General features: G+C 48.5%; 1 protein-coding gene across 1 annotated transcript; it reads right to left on the reverse strand.

The window, feature by feature from the left end:
* Positions 1-13,362: 13,362 nt before the first annotated feature.
* Positions 13,363-14,712, reverse strand: LOC147861291 (endochitinase 4-like). The gene is made up of 2 exons (XM_087323417.1): positions 14,002-14,712; positions 13,363-13,884 (listed from the first exon to the last, which is right to left on the reverse strand). Exons 1-2 carry the CDS (start codon positions 14,684-14,686, stop codon positions 13,463-13,465), a joined length of 1,107 nt encoding a protein of 368 aa, XP_087179543.1. The 5' UTR covers positions 14,687-14,712; the 3' UTR covers positions 13,363-13,462.
* Between the last annotated feature and the right edge of the window lie 3,478 nt (positions 14,713-18,190).

Below are 18,190 nucleotides of genomic sequence, written 5' to 3' on the forward strand. Positions count from 1 at the left end.
GTTTGGAATACTAGCACCGGCTTTCCAATTTCGAACATCTTCTCATTACCTTTCCGGTGACGGTCAACGAACGCTTTCCGTCGTCGCTGCTCCAGTTCCATGTGTAGGATGCTGGCCAACCGTTGCTCCTCCAATTCGCATAGTGCTGCTAGCCGCATTTCCTCCGACTTCTTTTCATTCAGCCGTTCCCGTAGTTGGATCCGTAAGCTTGGTACCTGAAACTCGACTGGCATGACCGCTTCTAAGCCGAATGCTAACCGGAACGGCGTTGTCCGGATACTTGTTTTGTATGCCGTTCGGTACGCCCATAGCGCGCTATGGAGCTTTGTATCCCAGTCCGTCCGGTTTTCGTTGACGATTTTGCGGAGAATGTTCTGCAGCGTTTTGTTGGTGGACTCTGCTAACCCGTTCGCCTGTGGGTAGTACGGTGTTGTTCGTTTATGGACCACGACATAGAACGTTGTTAAGCTTTCCACTACCTGGCCGAGGAAGTGGCCTCCTTGGTCGCTGATTAATTCAATCGGACATCCATATCGGCACCAAATGTTTTCGTACAGGAATTTTGCTGTGGATGACGCGGTGTTGTCTCTCAGGGCCTTAGCTTCCACCCATTTAGTGCAATAATCCGTTGCCACGATGACATAACGATTACCCGTTCTCATTGCCGGTGGCTTGAACGGTCCGACAAAATCCAACCCCCACTTCTGGAATGGCTCTAGTGGGAGTACCGGTTGGTGTGGCATCCGTGCTTGCTCCGTAGGCTGGCCCATTCGTTGGCATAGGTCACATTCCTTAGCATACTTGACGGCGTCTTTTAACGTCGTGGGCCACCACAAGCCGCTCTGCCATACTTTCCTTGCCGTCGCTTCCCCGGCATAGTGTCCTCCGGCAACCCCACAGTGTGCTTCCCGTAAGATTACTTCTTTCTCGTCACTACGGACTGCCCGTCTCCATATTCCATCTGCTCCCTTGTGGTAGAGAGTGTCCCGTAATAGACAGAAATTGCGGCTCTGCACCGCCAGTCGTTTCCTCTCGTCCCGGTTCATTTCCTCCGGCGGCAGGCCCGTGCTTAGAAACTGGTGCATGTTTGTCAGCCACCTATCTTCTGATGCCACCGTGCCGTCCGCTGCCGTTTCGGGGGTGATACGGAATAACTCTGCGTCCGGGAATTCATCCGCTACTCCGTCGCCTGGTTCTCCGGACTCTAATCGGCTTAGATAGTCTGCTACGGCATGCTGGATACCGGGCCGGTGGAAAATCTCGAATTCGAACTCCTGCAACAGCAAGGTCCAACGGGCCAATTTACCGGTCAGGGACGCCTTGGACACTAAGTACAGGAGCGCCGAGTGGTCCACATGAAAGGAGAACTTCCTTCCCAATAGGTAATGCCGAAACTTTGTTACACTGTAGATCATGCCCAGGGCCTCCCGTTCCGTCGTTGAATAGTTCTTCTCCGCTTGGGACAGCTTCCGGCTGGCGTAATATACCGGCCGGTACCATTTGGGCTCCGTAAGTTGCATTAAGGCGCTGCCGATAGCGATGTCGGAAGCGTCAACGAACACATGAAATTCCTTGCTCCAATCCGGAGGTTGCACGACGGGTGCTTGCGACAAAAGTACCTTCAGGGCATTGTATGCCTTATCCTCCGTCTCCGTCCATTGGAACGGTGTCCGATGTACCACGGTGTGTAATGGTGTCGCCAAGTCCGCCAAGTGACGGAGCATCCGGCTGTGCCACCGGATTTGTCCTAAGAATCGGCTTAGTGCTTTGGCTGTTTTCGGTGCCGGTGCCCCTAGTATAGCGTTTACTTTATCCGGGTCGACCGCAATGCCCTCCTTACTTACAATGTGTCCCAGCAATATTCCACTTGAAACTCCAAAGATGCATTTTGCTGGGTTTAAGCTTAGCCGGTATAACCTACACTTTTCAAGGCATAACCGTAGGTGCTGCAAATGGTCTTTTCCCCGGCTATAGACTACAAAATCATCCAGGAAAACTTGCATGAAGGCAGGAATGTATTCGCCGAAGATCTCCATGATGATTCGCTGGAACGTTGCTGGTGCCGTTTTTAGGCCGAACATCATGACTTCGGCCACAAACACCCCCCATTCGGTGACGAACGCTGTCTTCTCCTGGTCGTCCGGGTGCATCCGGATTTGATTGTACCCGCTGAACCCGTCTAGAAAGCTATAAACTTCATGACCGGCGACGGCATCCAGTACTCCGTCCGTGAACGGAAGAGGGAATGCATCCGTAGTTGTGGCGGCATTTAGTTTCCTGTAATCTACACACACACGGATTTTACTGTTCTTCTTGGGGACGACGACGATGGGGCTTAGCCACGTCGCTTTCTTTACCGGCCGGATGAAGCCCACTCTTAGGAGTTTGTCGATTTCCTCCTTCACTTTGGCGGCGTAGTTGGGGTTCATTCGGTAACGTCGTTGCGCCACTGGTTTCGCGTCCTTGCCTAAGTGGATCTGATGCTGATATAATTGAGGGTCCAACCCTCGCATGTCTTCGTATGACCAGGCGAATACGTCGCGAAACTCCGTGAGAAGTTTGATCATCGCCGCTTTATCTTCCGGCTTCATTTCTTTGGCGATGTGTACCGGCTTTGATTCGTCCTTGCTTCCTAGGTTCACTTCGTCAAGCTGGGATGCCTTTACTCGTTGGGAAACGGCCATTTCCCGTTCCAACGCTTCCTGTGCTTGCCGTAATTCCCGAATCGCATCTTTGTCTGGTTCGGCTTCGGTTTCATCCCGCTGCGGCAAGTATGGCGCTACGGCTTCAGCTACATCAATCTCGAAGAGTGGTACGATCTTCGGGTGTTCCTCCAAGTACTGGGCTTCTTCGTCGTCTGCCAATCCTTCAAGCATGTTCACACATTCCGCATACAGCGGTGTGCATTCCTTCCCGTTGCTCGTCCGTGGTTGTGTTGGTACCCGGACCTTGGCTTTTCCGCGTCGGAAGGTAATCATATTTTTCCGCCAATTTTGCTTGATGTGTGCTGTTTTCAACCATGGTCTGCCCAGCAATAGTGGGTACGCGCCTTGCGCCTGTAGCTGCAGCACGACAGCCGAGATGTGAAATGTGTGGCCTCCTATGGTGACTTCCAATTTCCGTATTAAGCCCGTCGGCCGTACAGAGCTCGTATCCGCCATCCGTAGCCAGAACGGACATGGCTCCCATTCATGTATACCCAAGGCATCACACGTGCGGAGGCTTATTACGTTCACCCCGGAACCTCCATCAATTACTGTGCCGGGAAGTTCGTGCCCTTTGACAATAGCTGTAATCACCGGACTACTTGTGTCCACCACCGTCGGTCCCTCCTCCGGGTTCGAGAAGAGGACTGGTGCCGGTGGGGCTATACCGTCTGTCATGACCGTTTTTAGTCCTTCTGTGAATCGCGGCACGAGCTGCAAGAGTCTTCCTAATGGTAACGTGATCTGACATTCTTGCAGTGCTTGCCATGTCTCGTTTTCTGGGTGGCTACCGCCGGCACTCCCTATGGTATTCGCCTTTTGCCGTTCCGCGTCCGCGACGTTCCTTTCGTTGGCTTCCTTCACCCATTCCGTCGCCTGCTTTCGTATGGCCTCTTGTGTTTCCCACTCTTTGGCTATGCCTTTCGACCGTGTGGTTACTTGCTGTAAATCCGCCACTTCCGGAACCACCATATTAACTGCTGGTCGTTTCTCGTAGCTCTTTACCGGGCACTGGTTACTGTAGTGGCCTTCCTGCCTGCAGTAGTAGCAGTACTCTTTATGGGTATTGCTGGATTCAGCATTGCTGGTAGCCGGAGTCGGTCCCGTAGCGAGTGGTGCGTTCTGTGCCGGTTGGCTCCTTGGGGTTTCATGTTCCGGGTCCCTAGGGTGACCACCTTTCTTGAAATTACGTTTCTTATTATTCTTATGTTTATTTCGGTAGTCCGGTCGTGGTGGATCGTAAAATCGGCCGTAGTCCTCCTGGTGCCTTCGGTAACCAGGGGAATGGTCTCTGTCGTATTGCTCGTGTCGCCTGTTGGGCTCCCGATAACGGTCCGATCGCTCATACCGGTCGTAGTTATCACGCCGATTCCCGTACCGGCCATCATTCTCTTGCTTGTCTCCGTACCGGACATCCTGTGCCGGTCGGTACCGGTTCATTTTTTGCCAACGATCTTCATCTTCGTCTTGGCTGCTTCTTGGCTCGATCCGTCGGACGGGTGGTGCTTGTCGGTTTAACAGGTTTTACTCGCACCGGTCCGTTGTATGACTCTTGGATTGACAAATCACACACTGAGTGCGCATGGTGCACTCTACTGCCGAGTGTCCGGCATTCAAGCAGATTGTGCATTGAATTGCCTGCCGGAACCGGAGATCTTCCTCGGTGGGTAACGCCCGTTGCAGTGTTCCCAGCGTAAGCCATGAGCTTGTCTTTTCCATTTCTCTGACCCGGTCAATGACCTGATCGATGGTGCATCCTCGAAAGTCGATCACCGTACACACCGTGCGTAATGGTTCCCGGAGTGCGTTTAAAAATATCGTCCGTAATTCCTCTTCCGGGGGTGCACGGGCAAGCTGGCTATGCATTCGTTGGAAACGGATGACGAATTGGGGAATGCTTTCCCCTGCCTCCTGTCGGATCGTATAAAACAGGCCCACCATTGTCGTCTGGTCGACCTCCTTGTGGAAAAAATGCAAGAATTTTGCTTTTAATTCTGCAAATGTTGTGATGGTCGCCGGGTCCTGCGACCGCCGCCATCGTGTCGCTGGTCCCTCCAACGTGACTCCGAATTCCGCTATCTTCGAGCGTTCTTCTTCCTCCGGTGTCATTCGCTGGGACGTGTGATTTGCTTCCCATGTCTGCTCGAAGTCATCAACATGCGCTTCCGCGTCCGGATCATCGCGATACTTTGAATATTGGAACGGCATGTCGTCGTCCAGTATTAGGCCGCGGTTTATTGGCGTTTGTTGATATCCTTCCGGTTTTCTCTCCGGTTCTACTTCCGGTTCTTTTGCCGGTTCCTTCACCGGCTCTTCTTCCGGTACCTTTGCCGGCTCTTTCGTTGGTGTCGGTGGCTTTGCTTCTTCCACTTCCGGTGTTGGTGGGTTGACGGCTTCCGTTTGGGGTTCCGGATAGCCCTGGTTGAGCGGTTCCGGTTCTGGAGTCGGCACGGTATCCGACCCGTCGTCCTCCGGGTCGCCGGGGGTATCGTTGCTGCTCCGGTAGTTCGTGTGCACGCTGTATCCCCCTTCGGAATCCGATTCGTAGGCTGAAAAGGCTTCTGCCTCGTTTTCTCCGCTTGCCAGCACCTCTAGCAGGCGTTCGGTTTCCCGGAGACTACTTAGACTGCTTCCGTCGTCCTGGTCGCGAGTTTGCCGTAACCGAAGAGATTCCTCCGCGACTCTCCGGATCTCGTTGGAGAACGAACGATCCGAGCGAATTGCTTGCGCTGCTTGCTGGAAGGTCTCACGCCGTCTTTGCCGTTCGGCGAGGCGTCGAGCTCGGTCTGTAACCAAGTCGTGCGTTGGTCTAGTCATCCATTACCGTCGTTCGCTGCGAGAAAGCAGGAATCGTGGTCGCCAAAACTGTGTTATTCGCTTAGCCGGACAAGGCCTAACACAAGGTGTCACGGAGACACTTCACCAAAGGGGTGATTACGGCATAGGATTAAGATTCAACGATTACACCGACTTACGTAGGTTACACGATTAGATTGCTTTGGTTAATTACACGCGTAAGATATAACAGTGATTACAGAATGGAAATCAAGACAGAAGTATAAACATCATAAGCTCTATTAATTATCCGCTGCGATTACAATGGGGTCCGGGCCTTTAAATAGGTTTCCGGCCCGTAGTACAAAACGGTGCCTATCGCACCTATTCGGGATCCGTCCGGATCTGGAACGGCATACCGTTTCCAGTCCGTCCGTCCACACTATGCTCATTTACAACCATATTTAATTAATTCCTTCACTCCGTATTTTGGACTCCTTGCCGGCCGGTAACAGGGCAAAGTCAATATAGAGTTATTGGTGTAACTTCTGTATAGCGCGTAAGAGACAGAGAGAGAGAGAGCGATATATAGAGATTGTGTCTCTGTTGTAATCGCCGCTAGGCAAAGATTGTGAGCAAGAGGTCGTTGCCTCTGTGCTCCCTGTTGTATTACTTGACATAGTGATAGTTTGGAGTCTGTGGACTCCCGTGGTTTTTCCCTCTCAGGATTTTCCACGTTAATATCTTGTGCATTCTCTTTCTGTTTTGTGTACTTACCTCCATTCCCATTTCTTCTGTGTTTGATTGTTATCAAATGATCTACGCTTCGGTTGTGGCCCGGAGATAATTCCGCAAATTTCTCGTCAATTTGGTATTAGAGCGAAACGACACAGAGAAATGGACGATTCGTTAGGAGGCATGTTCAAGCTCACCGGCTCCAACTACTTAGTATGGAAGTCAAAGATGAGGGACATGCTCGTGGTTAAAGATCTTTGGTTGCCGGTTCAGTTCGGGGAGAAGAGACCTGACAAGATCGATGCCTCCATATGGGAGGTGATGCACATGAAGACAACGAGGTACATACGGTGCTTCATCGACATGAGCCTATACAACAACTTCAATGAAGAGAGCAATGCTCATGAGCTCTAGAAGAAGATCGGCATTATGTTTCAGAACAAAAATGTTATTGATCAGGTTTCGGTATTTTGGAAGCTAGTAAGACTCCGGTACCAAGATGGCTCCAGCATGGCGGAGCACATGAATGCCTTCCAGGGGCTGATCCACCAGGCACCATCATTGGAAGTACCTCTCGCCAATGAGGTACTAGCACTGCTCCTGCTCGGTTCCCTCCTAGATAGCTGGGAGACGTTGGTTGTCACCTTGGGGAACGCCGGGCCGGAAAGGAAACGGTTATCCCTAGCAAGAGTGAAGTTGAGCTTGCTAGATGAGGAGGCGCATCGGAAAGACAAGGATACGAGCTCCGACTCCAAAGTGCTCCTTACCGAATCGGAACGCGGAAGACAAAGTAACCGTAGTTCCCAGAAAACGGTCAAAGTCAATGGGGAGGCCAACTTGCTTTTATTGTGGCAAGCCGGGACACATCCAGAAGAACTGCCGGCACTTCCGAAAAGACAAGGAAACCGATGGTACGAATTCGAAGCGGACACCGGACCGGAACGGTAAAGACCAGAGGGGGCCGGACCGGAAGGGAACGACGGCAATCACGGCAAGTGAAGAGGAATTGATGCTCATCACCGAGGAGAGTGAGTTGAACCTTGTGGGCAATGAGACAACGTGGGTTGTCGATTCCGGAGCATTGTTCCACCTTACCCCGGACCGGAAATGCTTCTCATCCTACACAGTCGGTGATCACGGTTGTGTCCGGATGGGGAATGAAGGTACATGCCGAATTGTCAGCATAGGAGACGTGTAGTTGACAACACCAACTGGATGCAAGCTGTTGCTGAAGGATGTCTGACACGTTCCGGAGGTTCCACTGAACCTGATATCAGCCGGTCGGCTAGATGATGAAGGCTACACGGGTAGCATCCGGAATAGAGTCATGAAATTCAGCAAAGGGAGCTTCATAGTGGCTTGGGCCCGGAAGGTCAACACGTTGTACTTGATGAATGCCCGTTTATGCCCGGAAGAAGTGAATGTTGCATCCGACATTACCGGTGAGCTGTGGCACAAGAGACTGTGTCACATGAGTGTGAAGGGGATGAAGAGGCTTGCCGATGAAAACCTCATTCCGGTGAAGAACGTGTATCTTGAAAGGTGCACCGACTGTCTAGCCGGTAAGCAAAACCGGACCTCCTTCCGATCAAGGCCACCAATGAGACATAATGCACCATTGGAGTTGGTGCATACCGATGTGTGTCAAGTGGACACAAAGTCCCATGCCGGAGCGCAGTACTTTGTGACGTTCATAGATGACCACAGCAGGAGGCTGTGGGCCCCACCGTTGAAGACGAAGGCTCAAGTGTTATCCGTCTTCAAGGAGCTCCACGCAAGAGTGGAAAGAGAATCCAAACGGAAGCTGAAGGTAGTTCGAGTACATAACGAAGGAGAATACCGGGGGCAGTTCGAGGAGTACTGCCGCTCGAAGGGAATCTGGCTCGAATTTACCATGCCGAAGACGCCGGAACTAAACGGGCTGGCCGAGAGGATGAACTAGACCATAATGGAGAGGGTCTGGAGTATGCTAGCACATGCTAAGCTACCCAAGACGTTTTGGGCTGAGGCGCTGTCGACAACGACATATGGGATAAACAGATCACCCTCAGCGCCCTTAGATGGAGACACGCCGCAAAAGGTGTGGATTGGTAAGGAAGTGTCATACTGGCATCTGAAGGTGTTCGGGTGTCTCGCGTGCGTGCATGTTGCTAAGGACCGGAGAGGAAAGTTGGATCCAAAGAGCCGGCCATGCATATTCCTCGGATACGGCGATGATGAGTTCGGCTACTGAGTGTGGGATCCAGTTGACAAGAAGGTTTTCCGGAGCAGACTCTTGCCGACTGGGAGTCGGAGAAGAAGATAATGAACTCCGATGAGATTCGAACCCACCCGGCTAAGAGCCGGTTGACACTCGAGGAATCAATCGGTTACGGTGAGGATACCGAACCAGCAGAAGAAGAAGTAGAGGAAGCTGAAACCAGAACCGGCGAAGACCCCGAATCGGATTTGGATGAATAACAAATAGAGGAGCCGGTTGCTGAAATCCAAAGACGGAGATATCCTCTCAGAGAGAGAAGGCCCCCCCGGAGATTTCCAGATGCAGAGCATGTGCTACTAACCGATGAGGGGGAGCCGGAAAGCTTCGAAGAAGTGAAGCATGACACCCATAGCCGCAAGTGGTTGAGTGCCATGCAACACGAGATGGATGCCCTGCATGAGAACCACACATATGAATTGGTGGAGTTGCCGGAAGGAAAGAGGGCACTCCAAAACAAGTGGGTGTACAAGTTGAAACTGGGAGATGCCAGCAACCCTCCAAGGTACAAAGCCAGGATCGTGGTGAAGGGGTTCTAGCAGAAGAAGGGCGTGGACTTCGACAAGATATTTGCCCCACTAGTAAAGATGACTTCCATCCGGACGGTGCTGAGCATAGTGGCAAGCATGGACCTCGAGGTAGAGCAGTTAGACGTGAAGACGACGTTCCTCCACGGCGACCTCGAAGAGGAGATCTACATGCAGCAACCGGAGGGATTTGTGAAGAAAGGGAAGGAGCATCTGGTTTTCCGGTTAAAAAAGAGCCTCTACGGGTTGGAGCCTGCAATGGTACCGGATGTTTGACTCCTTCATGACCGATCAAGGGTACCACAAGACGCAGGCCGATCACTGCATATTTGTGAAGAAGTTCAAAGGTGGAGACTTCCTGATACTCCTCTTGTACGTGGATGACATGTTGATCGTCGGACGAGACCAAGTCAAGATGCAGATGCTGAAGAAGGCCCTGAACTGGACCTTCTCAATGAAAGACTTGGGTCCGGCAAGACAGTTGTTGGGGATGTATATCATCCGAGACCGGCCAACGAAGCAATTGTGGCTGTCACAGGAGAAGTACGTGAAAAATGTGCTTTAGCGGTTCAACATGTTATCTGATGCGAAACCGGTCGGATCGACACTTCCGCAAACTGCAGGTTATCCGGTAAGCAAAGCCCGAAGACAAAGGCAGAGAAGGCGGATATGATGAAGATACCGTATGCCTCTGCCGTCGGGAGCCTAATGTACGCAATGGTGTGTACTTCACCGGATATCGGATATGCAGTCGGAGTGGTGAGCCGGTTTATGAGCAATCCCGGCAAGGAGCACTGGAATGCGGTAAAATGGATACTCCAATACTTGAAAGGCACCTCAAGTATGTGTCTCCGATTCGACTCCAATAAACCCCAACTTGATGGTTTCACCGATTCGGATATGTTGTCGGTTGAGCAGGTTGTACTCGCATCAGTCCATTGTGTGTGCCCATGAGTGGCAGATCATACACTACGTCCTCATTGTACAGTCTACCGTTGAATGGCCCGTGTTTAGACACGTTGTGCATTGCAACGCTTGGTGAAACCTGAGATCCTCTTTATTTGGAAGGTCCCTCTACAGGGCTCACATCGTCTTCAGGGAGCTATGTTTATCCATTTCCAGCACCCAATCGATGACTTGATCCATTGTGCTGGCCTGGAAATCTAGTACCCCGCACATCGTTCGGAGGGGTTCCCATAGAGCGGCCCCAGAAACACTACTTTCGCCTCCTCCTCCGGAGGTGCCCTTGTTAATTGATTGTGTAGTGTTTGAAATCAAATAATATATTGGGGCACCGTCTCCTGCTCCTCTTGGTGGGTTGTGTAAAACTAACCGACCAATTTGCGTTGTTCTACTTGCCTATGGAATAGTTGGAGGAATTTTGTTTTCAAGGCCTCAAATGTGGCAAAGCTTCCAGGTAGGTGCTTTGCGTGCCAGTGGGCCGCCGGTCTGTCTAATGTCATGCCGAATTCAGCAATTTTTGACCATTCGGCTTCCGGTTCGGTCAGCCTTTGGGACACATGATTCGCTTCCCATGTTTGTAGGAACGCATAGACGTGCACCTCCGCGTCAACGTCATCACGGTACTTCAGATATGGGTATGGCACGGTGTAGTCTTCGGAAGGTTGTATCGGAGATGTTTGGTCTAGTTCTTGTGGGCGGTTTTCCGCTTTCTTCTTGGGTGGTGTTCGTGCGCGATTTTCCACTTTCTCCACGGGTGGTGTTGGTGAGCCGTCCGATTCGTCGTCCTCCGGATCGTCCGGAGTATCGTGGCTGCTTTTGTAATTCGACTGGACGCTCTGTTCACTATCCTATTCCAATTCTAAGGGCCGAGAATGCCTCCAAGTCTCCGTTGCCTTCGGCAAGCGTCCGCAGTCGCGATTTTGCCTCTTGCAGGCTCGTCAGACCACTAACCTCGTCGGGAAGTTGTTGTTTTTGGAACCAAACTGCTTCTTCCTCGACACTCCGAAGCACTCTGGGAAAAGACCGATCCTGTCGGATCTCCTCGGCGGCTTGCTGGAAGGCTTCCCGCCTTTGTTGTCTTCCACCTAGTCTTCTTCCTCGTTTGATGACTTGGTCGTTAGTCAGTCGAGATATCCATCCCCCGGTGTTCGCATATCATTGCAGGAATCGTGTTCGCCAAAAACTGTGTTATCCCTTAGGCTGGACAAGCCCTAACATAGGGTGTCCCTATGGAACACTTTACCAAAGGGTGGTACAGTGAGATTGGATGGACTGTGGTGTCTAATGGGTCTTAACCGGTTACTAATTGGCATTGTTAATGATCGTAACACACACGTAAGATTAATTATATATTAAGCACAAGACGGTAACCAAATAGACACTAAACAATACGTAAAACAACAGCCCTTCTATTAATTATTTTTCCTTGATTACATTCTTGTTGTAGGTCTCCGGCTGAGTTTCAAACCGGTGCCAACCGACAACCGGCAACGATCCGGTCCGGATCCGAATCGGTATACCGATTCTGGGTCTATCCACTCGCTTCTCAAAATAACATAATATTTATTAATTATAACTCCCTATCCCTAATTAAATACCCCTTTCACACTCTAGAATCTAACCGGCCCTTTGGCCTTGCCGGCCAACAGTTATATACGGATAATGTAGTGTTGTTTGCAAATACTTCAGGAGATGCACAAAAGCTTATGAAGGCATTGGAAAAAATTTGCATGCATACTAGATTAAGTGTCAATAGCTCTAAAACAAAGATTATGCTTGTGAAGAGTCAAAAAAGAGATAAACCATGCATTATGTACAACAACAAGCCAGTTGAATGTGTGGAAAGCTTCAAATATCTTTGGCCTTGACGTTCCTTCAAATCATAAATGGAATGAATGTGCTACACGCCTCTTAGAGGCGGGTAAGCGAGCATATTATGCATTTGAGAACACATGCAATCTTGGAGATATTAAGTGTTGGGTCCTCAAGAAATATCTTTTTGACACTTTGGTGACCCCGGTTCTTCTGTATGGGGTGGAAGTATGGGGCGGTAGCATCCCTAAATCTACGTGGAAAGAGTTTGAAAATGTCCAAAAACATTTTCTTACAAAGTTAAGAAACAAACGCCCTACACCCTCCTCCTCCTTGAGATGACATCGCTTCCCATTGAGATCATGGTAATGGAAAGGGTTGTTGAATACATGCTTAAGGGTCGGAAAAGCCCCTCACATCGACATCCTAAAATTGCATGGGAATCAAGCAAAGAAGATCCAAAAGACGCATAAAAGCAAAATTTTGTGTTCCGGTTGGATGCAAGATTTAGAAAAAATGGTTTGGTAGATGGGATGCAAGACACTTGCTTCATGATGCGTCACTGTATTCCTCTGTAAATGAGGCCTTTTTGCAACGCCAATGTATCATGACATGGGACAAAGGTGGTGGCTCACGCTTCACACATTATACTACAAATGTTGCACCTAGCTACAAAACCATATTCTTCGCGGAACGGGGAAGCCGTACACATGGATACATGTTAGAGCCCATCCTGATATGTGCCATTCGAACCATTGCTTCCATGCAACTTAGCTCGCTCACACACATTGAGATGTGAGACGAAGCGTTGGGGCACAAGTGATGAGGGTGGCTGACTATGCACACTTTGCCCTAAACAAGTTTGAGAGTGTGAGTGTGAGTATCACACTTTGATACAATGCTTTGCCTTTGATCATATTCGACCATGCTCTCCACATCTCTTCAATCGAGCCCAATCCTTGCACGAATTTCTCTGACAACCACGATGTGCAGTCTCGATTGCAACATTCATTGGTAAAGTTCTTGAACATCGAGAGTCGCTACTCACCTTCACACGTATCACGTGAAATGTAATAATTTTTGGTCTCATAGGTCATATTTGATCTCCGACGACGAGAATATATAATCTATCTATCTATCTATGTCTCTCTCTCTCTCTCTCTCTTACGAGATTTAGGAGGAATGACAATTTCTAGCAATATCTAGCTATCATACATTACCTCAACTATTTGGAAGTCACATTAACTTCACAATTTGGAAACTTGTCACATGATTTCTTTCTAACTATTTGAATGAATGTATGTATGTATGTATGTAGCCGTAGGCGGGGCGGACCTAGACCTCTAGTACCTAATATGTAAAACATATATTGAAATCCTTGACAAATTGAGATTTCTAGCATTGTCTAGATAGAGAACAACACGGAATATTCAACGAAGTGAGATCTCTTGCAACATCAACAACCATTGTACGTGAGTTTATGTATGGACGAGAGTGTGTTTTATTTGTGGCCTTAGCAAAAGAGTGAAGACACAAGGCGTAGCTATTATTATTATTATTCAATGGGAATAGTTACCATATGGCCATCTTCATTTGATGGTCCAAGTACATCATCATGCCAAGATCTTTTTGGCAAGCGTGTCTTTTATTAGCATCCTCATATAATTAGATTTGAGAGACATGAGTATTTAACAAGAGAGATTTGATCCAAGGTCTACACCCAAGGTAGAGCAAAAGGACTTGTAGAAGGTGATACGGGTTTGTTGGGCGGTCGGGTTTGAAGGGTTGCTTCCACACTCGAGGCCCCCATTGATAGCCCGGATCGTGGCGCCAAACCCGATTCCATTGACCATGGCATTGTGGCATGTGGGGGAGCCACCGGTCATCCACGCCCATACGGCCGTCTTGAATGAGATGGCAGGGTCAGATGCGACGATGCCGGGGTTGTTGATTCCATCGAAGCCAAGGGCGGCTCCGGCTGCCTTGTAGTTGTAGTTCCATGAGAGTTGGATGGGGCCACGACCGTAGTAGCGTTGGCCGGATGCGCACGGGACACCAGATGATGTGTTACAGTAAGTGTCCTTGATAACCTCCTCCACGTATTGTCCACCTGAGACCACCACAGAGAATAGTTATTATACATAGTTAGAGACCACAGAAAGGCAATGGGCATGACATCATTAAATTAAAAAATATGTATAGGGAACCGTGTATGTATGTAACTTACTTCCGGTCTCGTGGGCCATGTTGGCGAAGAACGCGGCTAACTCGCGCTTCTGGACGGTGGAGCTGCCGCTCGTGCCGAAGCCGCTGTAGGCCGAAGCCGCAGCCAGGAAGGCGGCGTAGGTGTAGAAACCGCTGGCCGGGGCGGAGCTCCTCTGCGGGAGGAACTGGTTGAAGATACTGCTCGTGATGATGGCGGAGACGCCACTTCCGGTTGAGCTGCTGGAGGAGGAAGTGCAGGGCCCGCTCTTGCAGCCGGCTCCGCAGTAAGCGCTGGTGGAGCCGCAGTAGCCGTACTGGCTGCAGCAGAGGTTTGAGGCGCATGGCGGGTTGCAGCCGCCACTGGAAGAGGAGGAGGTGCAGGGACCGCTCTTGCAGCCGGTTCCGCAATAAGCGCTGGTGGAGCCGCAGTAGCCGTACTGGCTGCAGCAGAGGTTTGAGGCGCATGGCGGGTTGCAGCCGCCGCCGGAGGAGGAAGTGCAGGGCCCGCTCTGGCAGCCGGTTCCGCAGTAGTCGCTGGTGGAGCCGCAGTAGCCGTACTGGCTGCAGCAGAGATTATTGGGGCACGTGGCGCCTCCAGCTTGGCTGCCGCACTGCTGGGCCAGGCAGGGGGTGGCAAGGAGCAGCGCCGCCAATAGAACGGCAGCAACGCCGCCGCCCACGTACTGTCGCCGCTGCATCGTGGCCATAGAACTCAATTCAAAAATAAATAAATAATTACAAAAAGAAATTGATGGACTTTATTTATTTGTATTCTATGTATGTGTTTATATAGACATAGAGATGCAGACTCAGTTTAGTTAGTTAGTCACTAGGCAAGCACTTGGTTGACTCGAATCAATCGCCACTTGTTTGTCTCTTGCGCATATTACTCCTTGATGGTCGGCCAACAAAAATGTGACAATCTCCCGGACCCACTCGAAGGCGTTCGGCCAGTGTCAAGTTAATATGCTGGACTCCAAGCAGAATGAGGTGTAGAGTGGTCGTATGCAAACTCGATATGCATAAACAATGTCGGCCCGCTTTACTAACTAACAAGCAAGTAAGGAGGGGGAGGGCACAACCCTTTTTATGATTTAACCTTATCTTAGTGAGTTGTAATGTACACGATCTTTGGGAGAATGATATTGACACTTATCAAGTATGTATAGAACCCACCCTACCCACTATCACAACAGCAGCACGATATATATATATATATGCTATTGATCAATCTTGAAACCAAGGAAGTTCATTATATTTAAAGACATTAATCATTCTTGGAACAAGGGGGGGGGGGGGGGGGGGGAGTTCATTATATTTAAAGTGTGTGCACTCTCCATGCGTTAATTACTTCTTGAATTATTTCAAAGACCTCTTCATACATGTATGTATACTAATGAGTCAGTGACAAATAAAAGTATGCCTTCAAGACTCTCAAGTTTTAGATAAATATACCCTATTAATATAATGGAGAGTTTAGAAACAAAACCTTCTTTTAAACCCTCTTCTAGTGCCGTTTCAATCTTATTTGTGCTACATATTGTCGATTGGACAATCAGCTTTCTTTTTTACCCTACCTTCCTTCCATTCAGTATGTCATCAAGTCTGGACATAACTTAAGTTGTGTTGCCAAAACATTTCCACTCCCGCACCCACCAAGCGATTTCGTAAATATACCCACCGATCCTTGTTTCCGTCACGATATCTCGATCGATTGATCATTGGACATTCATTTCTTCGACTACGCGATCCGCTTAGGGGATGTAGTAGTGGTAATGCACTACAATGTGTATATCGGCTCACATTGAGCATACTCGGGTTTTGTGTTTATTGCGCACTAGTAAGGATGGAGATGTGGCATGCACGCTACTAAGAATGCACATGCACGCTCCTAAGGATCGGAATGTGCATTGCACGCTACTAAGAATGGAGATGCGCGCTACTTCAGGATGGAGATGTGCCATGCATGCCACTTAAGGATGGGGATGCATGCTACTTAAGGATGGGGATGCACGCTACTAAGGATGGAGATGCACGCTTAAGTTCAAAAGAGAAAATCAACAAATGTTTGACTAACATGAATATTTGAGAATAATAAACCAATGAAGATGTTACTCAATTAAGTCAATGAGCAAGTGGCCATGAGAGATGAGGGAAGAGTTATATAGCATGATGAAACAGAAGGTGGGACTTTTCTATTCCACGGAAAGTTAGGCTACTTTGTCTCCACTACATAATTTATGAATTGCCCAAATGTCAACTCAATATTAACAAATACTCACATTTTCGATGAACATAGGGATGTAGTTTGTCACCACACACTACGTCGACCGAACTTGATCAACATTTTTCTTCGCGAGACAATTGCCATGCTCGAGCAAAAAGGTTGTCGTGACATTCTCAAACTAATGCGAAACTACTTGATGTGATATGTTGTAATATGTTCTCCCTTCTATATCTCCGATATAGTGACTCTCTGTTGCTTGTGGTTTTCCCCGTTTAGGGTTTCCACGGAAACTATTGTGTACCGTATATTTTCTCTTTTCTGTTTTATGTACATTTTGATCTACGTTTCTTGTGTATCTATGGTTCGGTCCTATCAAACTGGTATCAGAGCGGCAGGTGCAATGATGGAAGCAGGTGCGAGTGGTTTTCTAGGAATGATGGCCCTGAACTCACACAACTAGTACGCAAATTGGATGATAAGTACAGAGATGGAGAAAGCATAGCAGTACACATCAACACATTCATGGGGTTTGTAAATCGACTTGTTGTAGCCAAGTTTCACCTTCACGATGCTATGCAGGCTCTATTGTTGTTGTGTACACTATCGGACATCTGGGAGAACCTGATGGTGACTCTCAGTACCTCGTGTCAAGAAGAGAACTTGTCTCTACAAGTGGTAAAGACAAGTATCTTGAACGAGGAGTCAAGAAGGAAGGACAAGGGTGCCGTATCCTAGTCGAAATACTCTCCAAATGTGTGGTTAACAAGATGCGTTAGTACACAACAATTATAGTCAACTGGTTCAATCCAACATGGTATCCCACTATAACTTAACACGCGTAAGATTGGAACTTAAAGCACATAAGGAAAATACACAAGATAAGCAACAAGGTATTATATTACTCGCAAATATTATGTCATCCAATCTAGACCGTTTATATAGCTATTCGACTTCTGATACAAACTGGTGCATAGACGAATCGGTAGCGATACAAACAGTGCGGTTCCAGATTGGTACATCTGTCCGGACCCGTCAATATATAATATTTCTAATTATTTATTATCAGGAACTCTGAAACCCTCCAGATCATACTTCCAATTAACACTCTAGGGACAACACCTCGCACGCCCATGGGACAGTGCCTTGCACATCGATCTGCCCGTAATCATCCATCTGACTGCTCCGGTCCCTAACATTCCTCGAGTATGTTCATCACGTCTTGATCCACTAGATTTATTTGTTGGTCTCACTCTTCTTCAATTCGGGTTCCTGTCCTTTCTCCCGTCTGTTCCTCTATAGTACTTTCTTGCACCGGTACTTGATTACTCGGCTGCAACTGCTCTTGCTCCATCTGTTGCTCCTCCTTGCGTGGTGGTTCCAGTTTGCCTACTAGTTGCTCCTCATCACTCAGGTTTATCTTTACGATTTGAAGGTCACATTTGAATTGTTGTTATACAAAACATTATTGGGCCCTAATGCAACCATGTTAAGAATTTATTTGATTTCGTCATGGGTATAGTAGTGAACTAAGTATTGTTAGTTCAATTGTATTAATACCTTGAGCATACAATTGAATTCAACACTTTATTTAGATTTTTGAAAAAGGTATCATTGGAGACATATTTATAGTGTTTTCTCTATTCGATATCCATGTGTAGTCATGTGAATACAGGATCATGCACAATATTTTTGAAAGTATGATGGTTAAATTGAATAGTGACAAGAGAACAACAAACAACACTTTCCCACTTAGTGTGGAGGTTTCATTGTAGAGAAGGAGGTGTCACATGTGCCAAAAACCAATGTTGTAGTCAATATGGGTATTATATCTTCCTAACATAGAGAAAATCTAGCCCCCACCAACGGCTCTACACTTACACAATGTTCATTGTGGTTGGCAATGCACATAATAGCTTTGGTACAGTTAGAAGCATTAAAGTGTAGAAGCATGGGCTAGGTGCATTCTTTACCAACATTGCCCTTG

This window comes from Azolla caroliniana, unplaced genomic scaffold (assembly GCF_043228905.1).
Source record: "Azolla caroliniana isolate FFs.n. ecotype wild unplaced genomic scaffold, voAzoCaro1.0.p SCAF_8, whole genome shotgun sequence".
NCBI lineage: Eukaryota > Viridiplantae > Streptophyta > Polypodiopsida > Salviniales > Salviniaceae > Azolla > Azolla caroliniana.